A 21,976-nucleotide genomic window follows, 5' to 3' on the forward strand; every position below is an offset into this window, starting at 1 on the left:
TCAAGTACGTCAAGGGGCAATTTGGCAGTTTTACTAAAAAAAATAACATTTTGACCCAATTCAAGTGAAAAAGTTTTCTCACGACAAGAAATGAAAAATAAAATTTTCTCAATTAGTGAAAAAAAAAACACTGCCAAATCGCTCATTGACATACATTACTTTGGAGGGTGTTTTCACTCCCTAAAAATGTTTAATGGGAGATAAAAAAAAATATGTGTCACTTAGTTTTTAGTCTACTATAATATATTACTAAAGAAATCAAATCCTAATCATCGACCTGGGATACCTTCCTTCTCAGTTTACGCCCATGTTACGTAAAGTACTTTTTAGCCACACAGGCATGAATAATATATTGTGTAATAAAAGATACAAACGCGGTCTTTTCTGACCGAGCGTAAATTTGTAATATGAATCGTAGGTGAGCATGCATATGAGCCGAAGGCGACTATGCTTGTGCGAGCCGAAGAAGAATATTGCAAATACGCGACGCGAAAAAACAGTTGCGTCCTTGTTGCACGCAATTCTTTATATAACAAGAGTATGTTGAAATTGAGGTTAGGGTCGCGTAATGTCAGATTTGTTCGTGACTGCGCATGCGGCGCATTCCCGGACTCACTCTACTGTCATAGAAACTGGTACATTGTGTACGGAAAAGACGCATGAAAAAACGGGTAAAACATGGTCGCGTTATGTAAAAGTCTTTATACCATAGTTCTGAAGACAGCTTTATAAAGTGACACTTCACAGAACGAATAAACAGGCACCAAAAATATCTTTTATAAAACGAGCATGTTTTGGACTTTTTTTCATGCGTGCTTATCGTACACGAAGTCCCCGGTTCTATCACGACAGAGTAAATCTATGAATGCGCATACGCGGAGTACAAAAAAATACCACTTTTAACCGCTGCTTCCTCCTCTTCGGTAAAAGTTTCAAGTTCACACATGCAACTGGGAGAAAGAGGAAGAAGTTGGAATTTGGGGTGAAAATGTATAAACTTCAACTGGCAATATATTAAAACATGTTGGTCCGGTTTTTCAACATTTTCGGAATCTCAGTTTTTATACAAGAAATTCTAACCGCACGAATCTCCATATAAATTATTCCGTGGTTTTGAAGATATCATGCCTGATGACGTCAGTAATCAGAGCACTCGGGTAAATATTCACAGCTGGTAATCGCCAGAGTACCGGTAGACACTCGGTGGCGATTCACTGTCGTCAGTAATCTTGATATACCATTCACTGAATAAAATTTTTCCAAATCGATAAGTCCAAAATGAACGCGATTCAAATCAGAATTTCCAAAACTTACAAAAATTCATCAAGGAGAAGTAAATTGTCAAGTTTAAGATTTCAGAAAAACTATTTGAAAAACGCAAATCATTGTCAGTTAGAACACAACAAAATGAAAACATATGGATTGGGTCTCATTGTCAGTCGGACGTGCTCAGAGTTGAACGTTGAACGTCAAACACCAATTGAGCTGCCTAGGAATGCCCTACATATGTTGTTAAGAAACTTCTCGAGGAAAATAGAAGAGATCTAAAAGGCTGCAACCGGTCAATGCATGTACAATGATTAATCTTCGCATTTGAGACCGTGCAGCGCAACACACAGTTTGATCAATTCAATTTGAAAAACGCAGGCACCCGCAGAGAGATGTTTCTTAATTCTTAGGGGCTGCGACAGTCGTTGGATTTTATAGTGAATCCGCACCCCTATACGGTCTAAATTGAAATTTAATCTATACATTACGCTGTTATGCCTTTTACTGTTTTTTTCACCGAACAGTTTATGTCTGTATATATTATTTAGATATCCGGATGTACAAAGAAATATAAAATGTAATATTTATCTTTTTTGACTCATCTTTAATTCACAGGGCTTACACACCTTATAAATATCAATTTGAAGAAGCGATGGAAGTTCTGCGGGCAATTGACAATTCTCAAGATTCTCCTATTTTGAAGAGGTTTCACTTATGCCCAATATCAATAAGCCTCTTGCGTACCGTTCAAGCAAAAGAAACGTGCTTGTATTGCTGTGTACATATACGGAATCAACGTCCGAGTTTTGTCAGACGAACACGTTAGGCGGCGCTGACGACTGTATACGTACACAGGTCTCACGCACACTAGTAGCGTACTTGAAAGGTACGCAAGAGGCTTATACGATCGATGCATGGAGAGCCGAAATTTACCACTTCTAATATTTCCAACATCAACAAAATCCTCAGTTCGATCATGAATTTTCAGCGACTTTCACTAAATATATGAGATACGCTTTTTGGCGTACATAGATATACAATCAGTGATGAATATGGTTGCCCATCTGACAGGATCTCGCTGTTTTGACCCGTGGAATTAGCTCGCTCTATGAGTATAAATGGCATTCAATGATATAGAAAGTCGCTCGCAAAGTTTATTTGAAAGCTAAAACTCTGGTGGCAAGAGGTGAACATCCCTGTTTTCAAATCTGACTGACCGCATTTCAAATTGTTCATGAATTCTCTGTCTGTTGACGTTCTGTTTACACGCGAATTCTTTTGTATAAGTGAGCCAACGGCAAGATAACATCTTTTTAGACTTTAAGCCCAATTTGAGATCTTTGCACAAGTAGAAGAAGAAAAAAAATATTGTTTTTCGAAAAGCTGAAGCCTCTTTACAAAAAAACCTATTTTTTAAAAAAACTTTTCCAGTGGCAAAAAAACACAAAAGAAATGAATGAAACAAGAATTGGTAAAGTCTATAAAATACCCCACATAATAACGTCGAAATTATGAGGGAAAAAATGTGAAAAAATGTTCGATATTGTTTCTCGATGGGAACTTTTAACTCCAAAAATTGCGAAAAGATCTGCGGCGGGGGGGGGGGGGGGCGGATCCGCCGTCCAGAATTGGTGGACTTGCTCATAACATATTCTGCGTTACAAACGGCGGCCCGAAATTAGATGGAACCCACAGTTAGATAAACCGGAATAGTAACTGTCGAAATAGTAGAAAAAGAGCGCCAAGACGAGGGTCACGCGCCCGCAACTTCGAGGAGGGACATTTTACAGGCTAGCTAATAACCTACGCCAGCATTTTTGTTATTTTTGTTTCGGTTTATGCGACACCAATTGGACTTCCAACAGTGAATTTAGAAAAATCACTCCGCGAGGACAACGTGGAGCATTGTGAAGGAACGACGACGAGCGTGGAGCTGCCACCGCGGGAGAAACATTTTTTTCATGGGAACATTGAAGAGACTGCGAAGGGAATAGAACGCCAATGCAGAAATCTGCCGCGAAGGTAATTGAGGCGGATGAGATTCCCGTTTAGTTGTGAACCAGCGATTCGTAAATTCGTACCCTCTCTGCAGCACACCTGACCATCATATTCGCAAGGACCGGCGACATCTACGCTAAGATCTGGAGTACCGGCTAATCGAGCCGCCAATCAGCGTTCCGAGACAGCTGAAATTGACGTAGCGATAAGCTAGCGTTAAGGCGCTGCTGAACTGGCTTGTCATATTATATTTCGTGACGTCATAAGCACCACAGCGCTTCTGGACATTCAACCATGAACTAAATGACGCGACGTTAACAATGAGTGATTCGATTGGTCGGATTTAACAGAATAGGCCAATAACATCACTTGGTGCCGTGTTGTGTCAGAAAATTGACGTAAGAGGAAAGCGGCCATTGTGAACGAGCCCCTGTCACCCGAAAATTTCCTCCTTAAAGTGGGCAATATTTACGGAAAACTAACTGATGGAATAGGTTTTCCCGGATTACGTGACTGCTGTTATACGTCCCTAACTCCCTGTCGGATGTGAAATGAATTCTGAAATCGTAGAAGCAGTGAATATGCAACAAGTCGGTCATTTCAGAGTTCATGTGACGTGATTTTATTTATTCATCATTAATAACAATAAACATTATCAGCGATCTACGTTATCAATGGCTGAGTTAGGGCCATACACTTTTATTCAAGCTACGGTTAAAAATTTTCTTAGTTGTGACTTCACAAATATATATGTACGTATATATTACATAACAAGCCAGATCAGTGTCGCTCTAAAATCGGTTTGTGTGTTCAGAAAACAATTGAAATTTCGGATGCGCTGCGTTTAGTTTAGTGAAATTGAAGATAATTATTTTTCGAATTGAGTGCAATCTTTTGATTTGAATCATTATTTAGATTTCCTTCTTGCAGAATTCGAATTTCGTGGCGATTGGCACCTTCATCTCTGTATGAGGCATTCCATGATATCTCGATCAAGATTCGAAGTCGGTGTCTCAGATTGGCTTTATAATTTTTTGTATGAAAATACATGACAAAAAACGCATTTGCAAATTTTTTTCACAATTTTTTTACACAGCGTAACTGAAGTATAATTTAAAACCTTGAAAACAACCCCCAACATTCTAAAATTTGAAAAAAAATTTTGATACCTCTTAGAAGATAAAGATTTCATAACTTCAATAACTTCATACACTACGAAATTTAACAATATAATTAAACAGAATAAAAGATTCTATTAGAGTAGCAATACAAAAAAATGAATAAAAATATTGCATTAATGCACTTTTCGCGACCTCTAAAGAATAGTGAAGAAAAACCAGAATATCAATCTGAAATCTAATTGCTTTAGTAGCAGTTTTGATGACATTATTCTAACGCAATAATCGCGACCCTTCTTTACCAACCTAAGTCGCTAATCACCACAGATTTTAACTCAATATCGATTACGGTGCTATTCGCCAAACACAAAAAAAATAGAGAATAGAGTGAAATCTTGCAACTAATTATGGCGCTAACCGCCGAGCTCAAGCTACGGCCACAAAACAAGTAAATCGGCCACTGAATTTCGAGCACGTCTGTAACGCAAGATCAAAATGCAGGCCAACTGTTAGTCGATGTGCCGGTTTTAAATCACTCTCCAAATTTGTTCACGAGAAAGAAAATAGCGCTTACAGCTTCGCAGCCACGCCACGAATTCTCTAACTCAATCTTCGGACTTCAATTCCGTTCATATTTAATAGCAAACGCAACGACCCCCTGTTCCAAAAATACGTCTCTAGGCTTAATAACTGAGTTTTTATCCTTCTTTCGAATAACGCTACGACTAGAGTGCCGAGTTCCATAGTTCGCCAGTGGCGTGGTGATGGCTTCCTTTTTCGAAAATTTCTGCCACCACCATTACGCCATCGAATTCGCCGCTGATTCCCCACTTGGTGTCGCATAAACTCGAAACAAATTAACCAAAAATCCTGAAATACGGTATCCGCTAGCCTGTAAAGTGTCCCCTCACACAATCAGAATTTCGGATGCTTGACCCTTGTCCTGGCGCTCTTTTCGATATTAGTGACGATTATTATCGCAAAATCCCTACTTTTGGGTTCAACCCAGGGTTCGGGGAGCCGTTTGTAACGCGTAGTAAAAATTCCACATAGCAAGATATCACGCGAGCACGAAAGGCGACATATTTAACTTAAAAGGTTAAATTGGAATTCGTTGCAGGTAGCGTGTTAAGGTGCCTGTCAACATAAGAGGAAAACCCTCGAGAGAAGCTCTTAAGAGTGGTACTCGGTGATGGTAGACTCCTGAGAGCTTGCTCTCAAGTAGAAATGTTCAAACATGCCATCTGATGATTACTCGCAAAGGTTCAAATTGTGACGGTACTCTCAGAAGTATGACCATGGCACGATGCACTTGGACCAACGAAGATACGTGTATCTTTTTTCGCAATTGTCGAGAAAAGCAATTCTGTTAATTCTTCTAATCGAACTGCGGTCATTCGGATGAAAGTCCGAAATCGACACGCGTTCTCTATTTCCAATTCACGTAAGTACAAGGTCATTAGTAGCGCCGAGCTGCAGTCTCCGTGATACCCAGGATTTAACTCAGCACTTTTTTTATTTTTATTTTAGAATTTCCAATGCAACTATCATCTTTGCGGCGATTTGTTTGCAAGAAGCCATCTCAGGACGTGACGCGATGTTCACGAGCTACATACGCTCTCAAGTGGACATGGTCCAGAGAGTAATTTGCGACAGCAACTCTCTGGTTACTGTCTGAGACTGCTCGGGAGAGTGGAACTTCCAGAAAAATACTCTCATGTGGAAGCAGTCGTGAATGTAATCTCTAAAGCAATTCTCGGTTAAAGCGCTAGTTCAGTTTGAGTTTTCTTTTGTGCGATCACGGTTAGCGCTTGCGAGTCATATTCATTATAGAGTTAATTTTGTTTTTCTTTTATCATTTAGACTAGCGCAGTTATATTTAAGATTAACATGGCACTTTGATTGATCTTTTTGTTTGTTTAACTTCCGACTAGCGAATTTAGTATTATTCTGTGTCGTTTTTTCTTGTAACGCTTCTAGTTTAGAATATATTCTTTTTGTTTTAATTTGTTAAATTACGTAGTGCAACGACTGTCTGGGTGTATACGCTCCATGAATGATAATCGATGTGAAAGTATCACATGAAGTACCTTGGTGAAGATTTATTCTGGGTTAAAGCCAACCACGTGCGACCTTTTCAAAATAATAAATGTTCAGTGATCACGATACACAAAATACACAATACATGTCGATTTTACTGTTGTTTTCAGTATTTTGTAGACAGCTCCAGCATAGGACGTCACGTAAGGGATGAGACGTAGTCAGAGACGTGAAAAAAGGATTATTTTTAATAATTTTTTTCTACAATAATTAAGTTTATTGTATAAAACTGATTACACAGAGTTTTTATATCATGTTTCAACTCGACTTTCACAAAATAAAAAAAAAGTAAATATTAATTACTTGTAAAAATATCGTCATCTTTCTTCACCGACTTGAAAAACATAGTTTCGAGAAAAACGTGTTTAAAGTTTTTCGATGTAGATGCGGTTTTAAATTTTCGATAAATCGAAATAATTCGAGCTCGCTGGATAAGGCTAACCTTTTTTTTTATGTACTTTGATCCGCTGAATCCGAATATCACATTTTTCACCGAAAACTCGAGCATTCAATTGTTTTTACAATTTATCAGAAAAATTTAATTTTTCGGGATGATTTCTCTATTTATGTTTTGGCCAATTTTGACACGAAAGTCTTCTTTATAAAACTTTGCTAACTTCATGGTTTTTGAATTATAAAGTTTTGAAAATTTCTGAAAGAGTTTTCCAATTTTACACTTGATTTATGTACAGAAATACCAATGAAATCATTACTTACATCAAATCATCAACTTTTGAGCCATACAATAAGGCTTCTGCCGATGTGGAAGCTTTCAAAATGTAAATTTACTGTTGTCTTCGAAGCATTTATATATGCTCAGACGGGTTCCGAGGCCCCTTCAGGAATTGTAGGATATCTTGGAAGCTATTCATCGGATTAACTTGAAATTTTCAGAGAATATTCCCGAAACATCATACTTCGAGAAAATTCAAAAATAAAGAATTGATTTTTTGACAATTCTGACTACATTTCACCCCTCACGCATGAAGAGATCTGAGCACGGTTCCATTTCAATTCCGATTGAAAAGTAAATCGATTCTGGGTCGAACTCTTAGGTTTGACTAATTTTGATGAAAGAGGAGAGAAATTGAAAGTAGAAGGGGAAAAAAACGAAATAAAACGTTTGCGTGCTAAAAGAAAAATCTCTCGAGTTCACTTTAGAGGGTGGTTGGGGGTTGGCGTGTAAGGAGCGGCGACGGACGGACTATGCGGGCTACGGTTGGCGCCCTTAACTGCCGAATCGATTCCACCCCGGGAGCCGTTCTGCCCCCTGCAACTGTCAACTTTCATCCTCGAGCAACGGTTGTTCCCTGGCCAATGTCATTTTACCCTAACCTTACTTTTCTCTGTCTCTGTTTTTCTTTTCTTCTCGTTACTATTTCGCCTATCACGTGACTAGGAGAACTTGCGTAGTCAACTCTGTCAGAGACTGGCGTCGCTTCGATAAATTACTAAACTCTTTAACCAATCGACCATGAGCGGCTAAACGATATTCAGGCGTGTATGTATGTATATATATTGTATTTGTATTTGCATCTATCTTGTTATATATGTATATCCGTCTTGCATGTACAATATAGTAACCCTTACACAGGATTACTATATGTATCCCCATTCATTCAAACGGGGCGGGGTTGCAATTCCGAACTTAAAAAGTTTCGAAAGCGCCAAATTCCGAATATTTTTGTGATGAAACTTAAAATACAGTAATCAAACTTTGACGAAACATCAACGTTTCGAATGGTCCGAAGCCCGACGCTCAAGGTTCCAATAGTGCAAGGTTCCGATAGTCGAAAGTTCCGAAAGGACAAAATGCCGAAAGAGCATAACTCCGACTAGTCAAAGTTCCGAAAGAGCGAAGATAAGAAAATTTAAGAATCTGAAACATAAAAATTCTGGAATCATGGTCATTCTGATTTTCAGTTATCTGATTTCTTACACTCACTCGTTCAGGAAACTAAGCTGTGTGAGTATATCTTAATATTCGGAATTTTACTCTAGGGACATTTCACGTGAAGGGGACAGCGAAAAAAATGTGAGGTTTTGAAATTCACTCTTATTCGGCTTAATTGTACTTCTAGAAGGTATGGATGTGACCCACTTTTTTACACCTAGTAGTCAAGTTATGAGGTTATACAGAATTGATATAATTGAAATACGGATTTTTTGGAAGCAGTTTTTCGAATTGAAAAAATTTACAATCAAACATTAAACATGGTGGTTTCTATAGGAAACTTACAATACTTTTCAAATATGAAATCAGATTTGAAGCTTTTTCTTCTTCTAAAAAAACCGAAGTAAACATTTCAAACCTGAAGTTTACGAACTTCGACCATTTTTTCGAAATTTAATGTTTTTTCTTTTGTAAGAAACCGGAAGTAAAAATTTCAAACCAGAATTTTATGAACTTAGAACGTTAAAAACAAAACATTTAAATAGCTTCAAGTATATAGATAATGCACTGAAAATTTCAAATTGTAATCTACATTAAGTTTCATCCCATACGTATCGAACTAAGCGTGGTTTCTGGCGCTTGCTCAGGTCACCGGTCGGATGGTTTGCGCGAAAGCGCATTGAAAAGGTGCGATATTGATAAGTAGTAATAAATACTTTAAATTTCGAAAGTAATTTTGTATAATTATACATATGTTTTTAACAAGAATCTTTTACCAAATGAAACAATATTGTACCAAAGAAAAAACGATTTCATTTTATAATTTTGCCAATTTTACAATGAAAATCAACGCTAGAATTATTTCTTTTTACAAGAAGTGCAAGTCCTTCAGTTGATGGAATAAAATACGTGCAACTTCTTAGCTCCTCGGATGCCGATTGCGGAATCAAACAATGTGATGGTTTTGAGGGGAAACCTCAAACGTTCGGCATTTTGAAACTTTCAGAATATTATCTACATTCCCTAGGCTATTTTTGAACCGTTTTTGGAAAAAAAATGTTCGAAGTTCGTAAAATTCAGGTTTAAATGTTTACTTCGGTTTTTTTAGAAGAAAAAAAAAACAAGTTTCAAATCTGATATCATAATTGAAAAGTGCAGTAAATTCCCTATAGAAACCACAATATTTAATATTTGATTGCAAATTTGTTCAATTCGAAAAACTGCTTCCAACAAATCCTTATTTCAATATATACGTCAATTCTTTAGAAGCGTATAACTTGACCACTAAGCATAAGAAAAATGGATAATCACATTCATACCTTGTAGAAGTGCAATAGGCTGCTGAATATGAACGAATTTCAGAAATGTCCCTCTATCGAAACTTTGTTTTTCGTAATTTTTCTCTATCGTAAATTGAATTTTCGGAATCTTGCATTTCGGAACTTTGAGCCGTCACGTTTCGGACCATTCAAAACTTGGTTGTTTCGGAAAAGTTCGATTTCTCTACTTCAAGTTTCGCCACGAAATAATTCGGAATTAGGCAGTTTTGGAACTTTTAAAATTCGAAACTCAACCCCACCTCATTCAAACTTGAATTGAATAATAGTCCGCTACTTGCCTACAAATGGAATGGATATTTCCGAATTGAATGCCGTATGCCTTTGGAAAGTGTAAATAAAACAATCATTCAAGATATGCAGGACACAACGTGGCGTTTATTGCTAATCAAAATATATTATATATTCGATGGTTTAAATGACATTTTTTTATTACCGTTTGATTGTATAAATTAACGAAAATATTCTAGTCTTTAAGGCCCCAAAACAAAAATTGTATCAATGACGAAGTAGGACACTTTGTCCCGAACGTGTGCTTCACATCTTCTCTTTTCTGTGGTATTCCACAACTTCCACTTTCAAGTAGATGACAACCACTGTCTATGCAGACGGTAATTAAATCGTACAATCAGGCGAGTCGTATCATACGAATCAGAGCACCTACCAACCCATACGGCAAAATTCAAACGTAGCCTGATAGTGTCAAGTAGCACAGTAGTATCAAGGCTTATAGCTTGATTATTGAAAAAAAAAACGACAAAAAGGCCCGCTACGATCAGATTACAGCATCAATTCACCCGTCTGATCGGTTGATTGATGAAAATATTTGGATGACATATACTTATAAAATCTGGCTGCGATCGTGACATATATTGCTTGTGTCTTTCATTTCGACTTTTTCACGAGAAAATGTATTTAAATAATGATTAGACAACTAATGTAAGACGAAACTTAATGTTGCACTCATTATTTCTACATAACCAATTAGCAGAGATTTAAGAAATTAGGATGATTAAGTTAGTAACGTTACTCTAACGATGCGTGTTCGGGAAAAAAATCGTTACTTTGCACCTTTAAGAATGTCTAAAATTTAGTAAACTATAATAAATAAAATATGCTTATATTTTGCAAAACCAACTCCTTGAAAGTCATTCTAAAATTGCGCAATCACGATCTTTTTTCCCAGACGTTTCCTCACGTTAACGTCACCAACTTCAGCCTCATCAAAAATTACATCGCTCGTCAACATGAAAAATTGGACAGGTTGTGGGTCGAAGACGAAAAGAATGGAAAAAAACTAAAACTCTAATTAAAAAAGTGCAAAGAAAAAAGATATAGGTATATTCTTTCAACAAAGAACACTCATAAGGGTGACGTAACTGACGTACCGATATGGAACTGGAGTTAGTTCCGCGGAATGTGCATAAGTGAATATGTATATTTGCAAATTTGCGGTGTCTGCGGCAAGACCAGAGTCTCAGAAATCCATAATGTGTTGACATTCGCGAGCGGAATCGTGGAATTGCGCGCGCGTGTGTGTGTGTGTGTGTGTGGTGTCAAGCTATGTGCGAGAATATTCGAACACACATACCTGTATTAGGCTTATTAACACATACATTGAAGCAGACAGCAAAATAAGTTACACACGCAATTGATGTATGTACATTGAATGCATATCGAATAATACTGCAGCCGTTATACAGCTGCATTTTTCACATTTTATTTTGCAGTTAGTAAGACACGAAATTGTGTCTGCTGCTCGTGATTCATCAGTATCATATTCACATTGCGATACGATTTTCTTATCAACACCTCCAGCTTACGTGTGCTTGGAAAGAACAGTTACCAACACAGTGGGGGTATGGACATAACGATGAATCATCATTCTACCTGCCGTATACATATTCGTGGCAAATAGCACACGCGTAAAAATGTAATCTGGAAATACACTTACATAGCAATTCATACGTATATTGAAAAAAATTAACTAAATTAGAAATCGATAGGGAAAAAACTCATTGCAACATAAGCTGGTTAATAGGTTGACCATTATTCATTATTATTTATTGCTATTTTTTTTTTTTTTTTTCAGCGCTCTGTGCAAAATATTTGTCAGGTCACTGAATATGTTATGAGGTATACACAAAATTGATCAAACACAATGCTGCGGCAATTTGTCACCAGCAAGAAGGCGAAGGCGAAAATTCTTGGAATGTTATTTGTGTAACACGAGCATGTTTAGTGCCTTTTTCCATGCATGTTTCTTGTACACAAAGTACCTGTTTCTATGAGGGTCGAGAGAATCTGCAAATGCGCATGCGCGGAGTACTGGAAAGACTACTTTTAACCCTTCGTCACAAAGGTTATTTTTGCTGCGTTTCCGTAACACAGGTGGGTCGTTTATGTTCGGCCGTCCTTTTCGTTTCTTAAAAGCTCCTGGAAATTCTGAAATAATTCATGGTTTATACTCCTCAACGCTTCTACTTCATGCTCCAATTGTCTTTAGAATTGAATATACTATGTTTTTGTCGTAACCCCGGTGCTAACCTCTCGGGGTTTTGAAGATATTTGAGGGATAGGACTTGAAAGTGGTCTTTCTGTACTACGCGCATGCGCTGCCGTCAACAAATCGAACATTACGCGATCCTAACCTCAATTTCGTGCTTTGTGAAAAAACGCGTAACGCGCTCTTGTTATATGTATAAAGAATCGTGTGCACCAAAGAGGCGACGATCTTTCAACCACACGGAAAGACACTCGGCCCGAAAAGAACGAATTTGGCTCCTTGTTACACATTTACTATTCTTTTTTCTATTCAACGTCTTTACTGTAACGTTGACTTTCCTTTCTTCGAAGTGTCCAGGCCTTACCTGGTTTACCGACGACGGCCAAGGGTTCGACCGCACCTGGAATTTCCATGTATCTGGCATTTATGGCGTGACGCAACCCTTAGCCTTGACTCGGGGGGTGAGCCTACATTTTTTTCGCATAATTTTCAGCAGTCTTTACCGCGTCTTCGTAACCTACACAATCAGATAGTTTCATCTGTACCTCTGCATCTAATTCTGTAACTTTGCTCTTCATTAAATGAACCATTCGGTACCTCTCTTGTTAGAGTAACGGAAACTTTGGCGTCAATATTATTCGATCGATCACCCCATCATCTCCGCACACAGAAATGAAAATAACTAAACTCGGAATTGAAGAAATACCACTAAAGTTCATCGAGTATTATTTTACTGAAGAAATTTCTCCCAAATGCAGAAAGAGTTTGAAATTCACAACTGCGAATGAATAAATGTCAGTTGTCAATGATTTTATAGACGGTATAGTTTGCGATGAACTGCAAGATCATAAAGACAAAAATTTATCTCAGGTACTGTACACGACTTATCTACCAATAGTATTACCCATCTATCATTAATGGAAATATGAAAACCATTACGTGTTAGAATTGAAAAACTGTTATAGAATAATATAATTCGTACTTCTAAATGGTTAACAATCAGTGGAAGTTCTGCGGTTTTAAAGTTTTTTTTTCATTATCAAGTGGATACACTTTTAATTATTTCTATTTTTTCCTTTCATTGAATTCACCTAGGTCGAGTTCATTTTTGAATTTATACATTATTTGATATACCCTCGAAAAAACGTACGTCATGCTTGTACAAGTCGGTAGACTTGTATTTAGGTTTCATCTTCGTCGTACATATTTCTAATCGAGATTCCTCATGTGAATTACAAGAGTCATAACCATGTGTACGTTCTTATTGTTAATATTGTATACCCATCGCTTGCACACGTTTCATATTGCAAAACAAGGGCATCGTTGTTTGCAACGTATCCTTGTAAGAAAGTACAACGTAACATAACAACGAAGTGTAGTGTTATCTTTGAAGGTGACAAATATGTCCACGCAATTTTCTTAACGAGTGTTCAAAAATATCATTGCGAGTTTGTGGTAAAAAATAATTTTCACCCAATCGTCAAATGCGATTATGCGACTGTGACAGAAGATTATCGATGCTAAAATTAACACAATTACGTTCCTTGCGCAGGAGTCAGGAACTGAGGGAAGAATATGAAAGTTAAAATAAACACATCATGGCAGCTTAATAAAACGATTAACGCTAATCAGCGTCAAACGACATAGTTAGATAGTAATTAACATATTCTCCCGCGTTAATTTATCTGTTTATATAATGTCGTACAGAGTGTTTTATATATCACGTGACTGCATACATATGTGAACCGTTGATTAACTAACTTTCATTCGACGGATTTGTCTCTACCTTATTTTGTCTGTATAGTAATTGCGTGCGATTTAGATGCCCATTTTTTAACATACAACGCAAATTTCAGAGCAATGTTTGATATGAACCGGGGAATTGAAATTTCTTGCACATAAAACTAGACACGTTGGATGACACATATTCGAAAATCAAACAATAAATATGACGAGTGAACCTCCTCAATACATCTTTCGATTCTATATGATACAAGAACGTTGAAGTCCAATAAAGGTCATCCCACGATTGCAGACGACGCATTTACGAAGTGATGATGATAGTTACTCAGATTACAGCGTCAATTGAAATGCCTTTTCCTTACCCTTGACCCAGGCGATCTTCAAGGTCTCGTACAACATACATACACGTTTTTTAAATGATGTTTTATGTAATACCGCAAGAGCAGACATACGGCGTAGTTAAATACTGCCAAATTGGCGAGATTTGTCGACGTGAACGACTGACACGGGCAAATATCTACTGCGTTATACAAGTTGCCTAGACACACACAACCCGCGTGTAACCGAATTCAACACGCAATATACAATCTGCTAGACGCTCGAATATAATCATTCCACTTCCAACCATCGACGTGTAGAACGAACACCTACCTAGATATCATTTACAGGTATACACATCCATATGTATAGGCAGTTTGACACACATCAAACGTACCGAACCTAACCTAACCTAACCCAACCTAACCCAACCTACTCTGACCTAACCTGACTTGACCTGATCTGATCTGACCTATACTCCAAAAATATATATACTTTATTCCTTCTACCTGAGTTTAACGGTATGGCGTGTGTGTGTGTAATGCAATTCTTCGCGTAAAATTGCGGAAGCTCAACTATGTTCCAGAGTAAATATTATAGTATGCAGAATAGTTAGTAATCGTAAATGAGGTGTATATTTACAAGTGAAGAAAAAAAATTGTACTTATTACAAGTTCTTTATGGTCAGATATTTATAAAGAAAATGAAAGAAATGAATCAGGTAAGAAACAGAGCGAGCTTATGCATTTACGCAGGTACCCATTTTAACGTATAAAAACAACACATTTCCTACTCTCAAGAGTATTCTATATTCAGTCTTTACCGACTGAGTAGGATGTTGCTCATTTCATTGCAGCATTGATCCGAAAATGCCGTAATTGACGCAATTCTACATGCAATGCCTAACAAAAGTGTATCCAAATACTTTTTGGTTTTACGCAAAAATAACCTAAGATTATAGTCAAAACGAGTGACATTCAACGCGAGCAGTAAAGACTGCCTATAGAATATTATTAAGAGGGTGCCCTGGTCGATTCCGACGTTCAAGTGTATATCTACAAATATCGAAGTCGACGTAGCTCAAACGTAAAAGAAAATCCAAACCATTTTCATTTGACGCAGAAAGAATGAAACAGCACGGATTCTGCAACATCGCAAAAGTAAATTCCTGGAATTCATGCCATTTCTTGATTTCCGCGTTAAATAAAAACTTCTTCGAGTTTTTTTCTTCAAAATTGCGTAAAGAATGGGGCTGTTAAGCCATTTTTCGCGTTTCAGATACATAGACTTAGATATTTGGGGGTATATAGTCAACGTCGAAATCGACCAGGGCACCCCCTCAAGAGTTTTTACGAGAATCCATCTCATTCATCCGCAAAGCTTTGAATCGATATGAAATGTCCGCAAAATGTTCGTGCTGTTATCGCAAAGTGCGATCTGGTCAACCAGGACTGAAAATAAATTACTACATATCATACAGATTTTTCATCTAATCATTTTACTGCGAAACAGGCTTGGAGGTTGCATTTTGCAAATTATTCGATTGATAATTCATAAAATAATTTATCGGTCCTAGCTGACCAAAGTGCACTTCCTAACATCAATAACGATGTAACAAAGAAATCGATGGTTTACGGAAGAACGATATAGATTTTTATAAAAACTCTTGAATCGATCACGACGCAACACAATGCTCAAACACCTCAGAAGCAGTGCTCGTGAGATATAAGTATCGTAGGTGTACGAGTATATCAGAAATTCGACGCCGAGGTCAAGTAGGTGAATGATGAAGGGAGTCTGATAAGATAAGCTAGGGAAACAATGTGCTCTTTCATCGCGTATCGTCTCTGTCGCCACGGATATACCTGCATGCCGTATACGCGTCGAGGCCTGCGTGACGTGGCGCCCTGACCGCGGTGCGGTATTTTTGAATTTTTAAATGCCCATTCGAACGAAAAGCGCGCGGCACGATAGTCATTTGCTATCGACCACCGTCACGATAGGAAGGATAGTGGCTATGTAGAGATGATCATAGGCATGTGTGGTGAACAGTACCTGATTCAAAGACGTGGGAATGATGTCAGGAGTCTGCGGTAACATTTTCACGTTCATTTACCGTCGTCGTTTGGTCGATGCACGCCTATATCGGCACACAAGCTGTTGCGCCTAAGACGGTCAGCGATAAATAGCAACTCTATGGATGTTCACACTCGGGCAATTGGCGAATTATAATATTATCCACGCACTTTAGACATTCGAAATTCGGACTTGAATAGAACAAAACTGCAATTTTATGCACTTTTTCTTAAAACTCTATACCGTTTTGCTCACTGAACTGTCAAAACACAAACTCACATGTGTACACGAGTAAATTAACGGACGAACAAACTGAACTGTGTTTCACCTTGTTTAATTGTGTTGTATTGCACTGAGTCGATGCTACGTGAACTGTTCGTGCGTCCATCAATACCCGGAATTTCACGAAATTAACGTAACGGAGAGCGGAAGAGACGTGGACATCTTCACCGCCGGAGGTCGTGCGCGAGACTGGAGACTCTGGAGAATCGAATCGAATCGAATCGAATCGGGGCGGTGGAACCGTTGGCCCGAGGCTTGCCGAGAATGCACGAGGGCTCACGAAGAGCCCTCTCTGCACCCTTGTCGATGCAAGGTGTTATGAGCGGTGTGGAGTATGTATATTAGGTGTATCTATCTATTCATTGTACATAACCTGTTTTAATTTGCTTGAAAGAAATCAATTTTATTTACGAACAAATCATCCGCAAATGAATTGTTCAATGTGGACAAACAAGTTTCACTTCATTGGCTTAAAATTCGTTCAACTGTTGTGTGATCGAATAACTAGCTTTTCCCGATGCTCAATTGTCAGACGAAGTTCAAATAGAGATTTGTTGACTCCGTTTCAATTATCTTTAACTAGAATTGAGAACGAATCTTCAATTCGAGAAATTAATATCAAAAATCGGAGAGGTACGTCACATTCACGAAAGAATTCTGCTATAAGTAGAGTAAAAATTAAGTGATTTAGTACGATGGAAATGTACTTTTTCGCATTCCATATACTTTTTATTTCAGATTTTGGGCAAAAACTAACTTAGAAGTAGAGATGGATGACTTCAAAAGAAATGTTGTATTGGTCACATCATGAGTACGAAGAACTTCCATCCCCTTAGAGGCAGCTGTGAATCTAAATTATACCAAATAATTTTTGTACAGAATAAAAGTAAGATCAAAACAGAATTATACACGAGAAACAAGCCGAAAAAACAGTTTTTTTGTGACACTTTTCATCACCATAAAAAGGGAAGAATCTGTCGACCTATCCAACAAAATTCTGCGATGATCTTAAAGACGGCCAAATGAAAAATTTGAAAATAACAGGACTTGGCTGCCAAACAAAAAAGTACAAACAGGTGAATAAAAAAAAATTTTATTGTTCATTTAGAAAAGGTAAGAAAGAAGCAAAAGCTGTAGTTTTTTATGTAAAACATTGAAATCGATTCATTTCCGGTAAAACCAGAATTCCCGATTAAACGTGGCATAGCAATTTTTCACGGCCATCATTCCGTTGTGAAATCCTGTGAATTGTAAATTTTTTCATCATGCCAAGACAAGAAATCATGATTACGCAATTTTAGGATGACTTTTCAAGAGCTGCCGTTTCAGAATCAGTTATATTTTGTTGATAATGGTTTACTAAATTTTGGAAAGTCTTAAAGAGGCGAGTTAGCGATTTTCCTGAACATGCATCGTTACACTAACGTTTCTAACTTCATTCTCGTATTGCGGGCGTTTGTCGGGCAGACCAGCAGAGATTTTTCTAAAAACCTGTTTTTCGAATTATAGAGGTGCGAAAACGTAAAGATTCGTTAAAATTAGACAAAGTGATTTTCGAACAATACCAGTACTTATCTAATATCACCAAAAGTGATGAGAAGTACGAAGTTTTGGAAATAGTGATTACGTAGTTAAAATGTATCAAGTTTAGAGTGCCATTGTTTTGTAGAATTGATTGATCTCAGTTTGTAAGAATTTCCGACTGCCGATGAGGTGAACCGAATCTGTTTCAGCGATTAAAAATGAAAACTGAATAATGAACAAAGTAAGTAAATGCAAGATGAAATTGTACATGTGTGGTGTACGAATTAAGATAAGATTCAATTCCAGTAAATTCTAGTAAGTCGATTCTTGTCAATCTTCAAATCAATTTTCTATTCAAAACATTTAAAAAAAAAATCCGGACATCACGATTAGTAAAAGATAAATATATTTGATGTTAATTATTCTCACACCTTTCAGTAAAACTGGAATCCGCTTTATATATAAATCATATGTACTACCCGATACGTATATTAAACATAATTTATTTCAAGATAAGCAAAATAATGGTCCGACAGTGAAATTAACTCAGTCGCCCAGGCATAGGAAGTTATTACAAGGAAATCAATGTAAACAGCATAGCCTTGTATTACCATAACGAGATTTGGCCGCCTAGGGAAATTTTTTCTGACAATATGGCTTTCTTCCAAATACAGTAGAGATTCAAATTGAATATACCTATAATATTCTTTCGTTCATTCGTTCCATTCAAAATTACGCTATCTAAGAATCAATTGACATTTGTGGTAAGGTAAAAATCCTGAATAATGAGGAACGTTAAGTGACGACTCGTCTAAAAGATCTATTTGAACAAAATATACTGTAACTAAATTTTTTCGACTTAATTGGCACAGCTAATCTATAAAACGCATGACACGTGGAAACTTGAATCTTTAAAAAATCATCTGACTTCAAGTTTTTAAGCGCATCTAACGGTAGCTGAATAAAGAAAACACTTTCTGAATATTAACCCCCTCCTCCGAAACTTGCTTACGTAATTAATGAATGGCCCCTATGAATAATTGCGATCAATCTTAATCGCAGCAGAGGTAATGAAAATTGCCATTTAATTAGTGGGTATATTCTCGTGTTTCAAGGAAACGATATTTTTCGATCACATTCTGATCCGTATACTGTACTTTGCAAATGATATCATTGTACCAATGTTTCTCACCTTGGTAAATTGCAACAATTATTTCTGATCGATTGATCATAATTCATTAAACAGATCTCCTTTTTAAAGAGAGAATGTTGTGAGTTTTGTCAAATTTATAAAATTCTTCACAAATATGATATTTTATGTGTAAACTTATTGCCGTGCGGAGAAAAAGTTAATGGAATTTTTACACTTAATCTAGGTAAACTTTTTGTAGTGAACATTGCAATAATTTTATTATTCTATCCTTGGTAATACTTTACTAACGAAATAGTTTTCCGGGGTGAAAATTGCGATTTAGTTGACTAATTTTCCACCTTCAAAGTAAATGCTTTTTTAATCCATTGTAATAAAAAATGCTCTAGAATTTAGATAATTTGATTTTTTTCATCTGGTATATGTATATTATATATATATGTACATTGGACATATTGATTTGGTGTCGAAAAAGCGGCAAAAGAAGAAAAATGAATTATTACTCATATTATACAAGAATTGTTATCTTCTCAGTACGGTGAATTCGGGTTATATAAATTCTATGGACCCTAATGAAATTCACTTAACTTTAGAAAAGATGATTATAAAAGTGTGTGTGAATTTTTTCAGAGATTTAAAAATGACGTTTTCGGAATTGGTTTTTCCATTTTTTTGTTAATTTTAACGGTGGCTAAAAAAATCTGAAAAAAATTCCTAGACCTTTTTGGGTCTGTATGAACATCATACTAAAAAACGATTAAAATCTAAGAGAATAAAGTATACAGGCTGCTAATCTGACGTGGAGTGCCCCATATACATGTGTATGGATACAAACATACGTAAGTGTGTGCGTTCTGCGGCATGGGTTAAATATAGAGGACCGGTTACTGAATCGGGCCTTCTGAGGACTATTAAAGAATGGTCTTCTCGTTTTTCAGTAACAGACTGCACAGTCTGCGCACTCAGGTAGTTACGTAAGAAAGTTTTCCAAGTAGAACAAAACCGCTGCGTTAGAGTGTGCGTGTATGCGTATACTTACTAGAGCAGTAAACGAGAAATGAAACGTTGCATAGTGTATATACACCGTTTCGCGTTTGATCCGAAAGACGTAAACACTTACAAAGAATTATCAGATGCAAAATATTTTATGAGTGCATACTTTTGGAATGTGAACGAATGCGTGTCACTGTACATTTTCGAAAATTAAACATCAGGGGCTAAAAACCTGGATGATAACGGGACAAATGGACAAAATCAACTACAAGACTTTGCAAAATAGGGTCTTCGGTCGCTATTAGAAAAAGTCCTTATGACGTCAGAACTTGGTTGTCAGTACCATCTTATCATCACATAACCTAAGTTTTTAATTTTTATGAAGGCAATACGTAATTCTTGCGATTTCAAATTACTCATATCATGAATGTAATAATTTTGAAATCAAACAACATGTCTTTTAAGTTAATTAGACATAATCAATAATATACCTGTTCTACTATCCGTAAGCCTGGTAGCATCAGTTTGATTTTTTTTTTTTGCCAAACGGCGCATTACAAAGTGACAATCCCAACACTCAAAATACCTATTTAGTTTAGGGTAGATGCGTCGGTAAGCCAGCCACCTCGGTTAGGCGACGATTAACGACCTTAGTTCAAAATAATATGAAGCCTATACCTGATTTGAAAAAAAAAATTGTACGCCTTCATCATTTTTAATTTTTCCCCAGATAGATATTACATACCTTGTACAACAATCAATTACATTAGACTTTTAGTATGACAGAAAACGATGGGCAGCAGGGTGTACTGGGTCCCGTAGTTTTGGTATAAACAAAAACTTGTTCGGTCGTACATCCAAAGGTTCATTCAATACAAATTACAATATTCCGTGACATTTTCACCGGATAATATAGCATCTGATTACCCCAAATTTGCGTAAAATAGGAGTTTGAGGAATGTTTTTCATATTTTTAGATTAAAAATTGACTGGTTGACTATTAGCATAAAGACTGTACAAGTATACTAGTACGCCGCCTCCATGGCCTAAAACTGGTTCTGATCGGTTCATATATTTTGTATTGTTCCTGTACTTACGTGTGGAAAATATGAAAAACGTGATAAACATTCTTAGACTTAGGAATGTACTTTTCTGAAATTCCAGAAGTCGACCGCCAATATTATAATAGAAAATAAATCGTGACTGATTCCTTGACTTAAATACTCAATTCCTGGTAGTCGGCAAGGGTTGAATTTTCACAATTATGGCGGTACATAATAAAGAAGTGTAATATTTTTTCACAAGATTTTCTTCAATTCCACAACTGTGGGATAAAATTATGTTTCCTTCGAAGTACAGATTTCTAAACTTGTCAATTATCTAAGCTGTTCTTGGATATAATTGCTTTCATATTACTGCTTGCATGTGAAAATCACGATGAAAAACATCCGTAACTATTTGGAGAAAAGTTTGAAAAAAGATCAAGCAGCATGTCGAGAAGGCAAAAAAGGCCGTTAACATTGTCACGTCGTTGCTAATGAAGAGTTTATCTGTGATTTTTTCATATAGGTACTGCATGATGTATAACTATCATATTAATACCAAATTCATACAAATACATTGCCTTTCAAAAAACAAATGAATACGTGAATTCGAACAAACAAGAAT

General features: G+C 36.8%; 1 protein-coding gene across 2 annotated transcripts in view; it reads right to left on the bottom strand.

Annotated features, from left to right (window-relative positions):
- LOC124405318 (breast cancer anti-estrogen resistance protein 1) overlaps positions 1-16,689 on the bottom strand; it is a 108,242-nt gene extending 91,553 nt beyond the window's left edge. For both annotated transcript variants that reach the window (XM_046880131.1, XM_046880130.1), the window contains exon 1: positions 16,339-16,689. In XM_046880131.1, the coding sequence (XP_046736087.1) occupies positions 16,339-16,395 (57 nt within the window). In that variant the 5' untranslated portion in view covers positions 16,396-16,689. The remainder of the gene's footprint in view (positions 1-16,338) is intronic.
- Between the last annotated feature and the right edge of the window lie 5,287 nt (positions 16,690-21,976).

This window comes from Diprion similis, chromosome 4 (assembly GCF_021155765.1).
Source record: "Diprion similis isolate iyDipSimi1 chromosome 4, iyDipSimi1.1, whole genome shotgun sequence".
In the NCBI taxonomy this organism is placed as follows: Eukaryota; Metazoa; Arthropoda; class Insecta; order Hymenoptera; family Diprionidae; genus Diprion; species Diprion similis.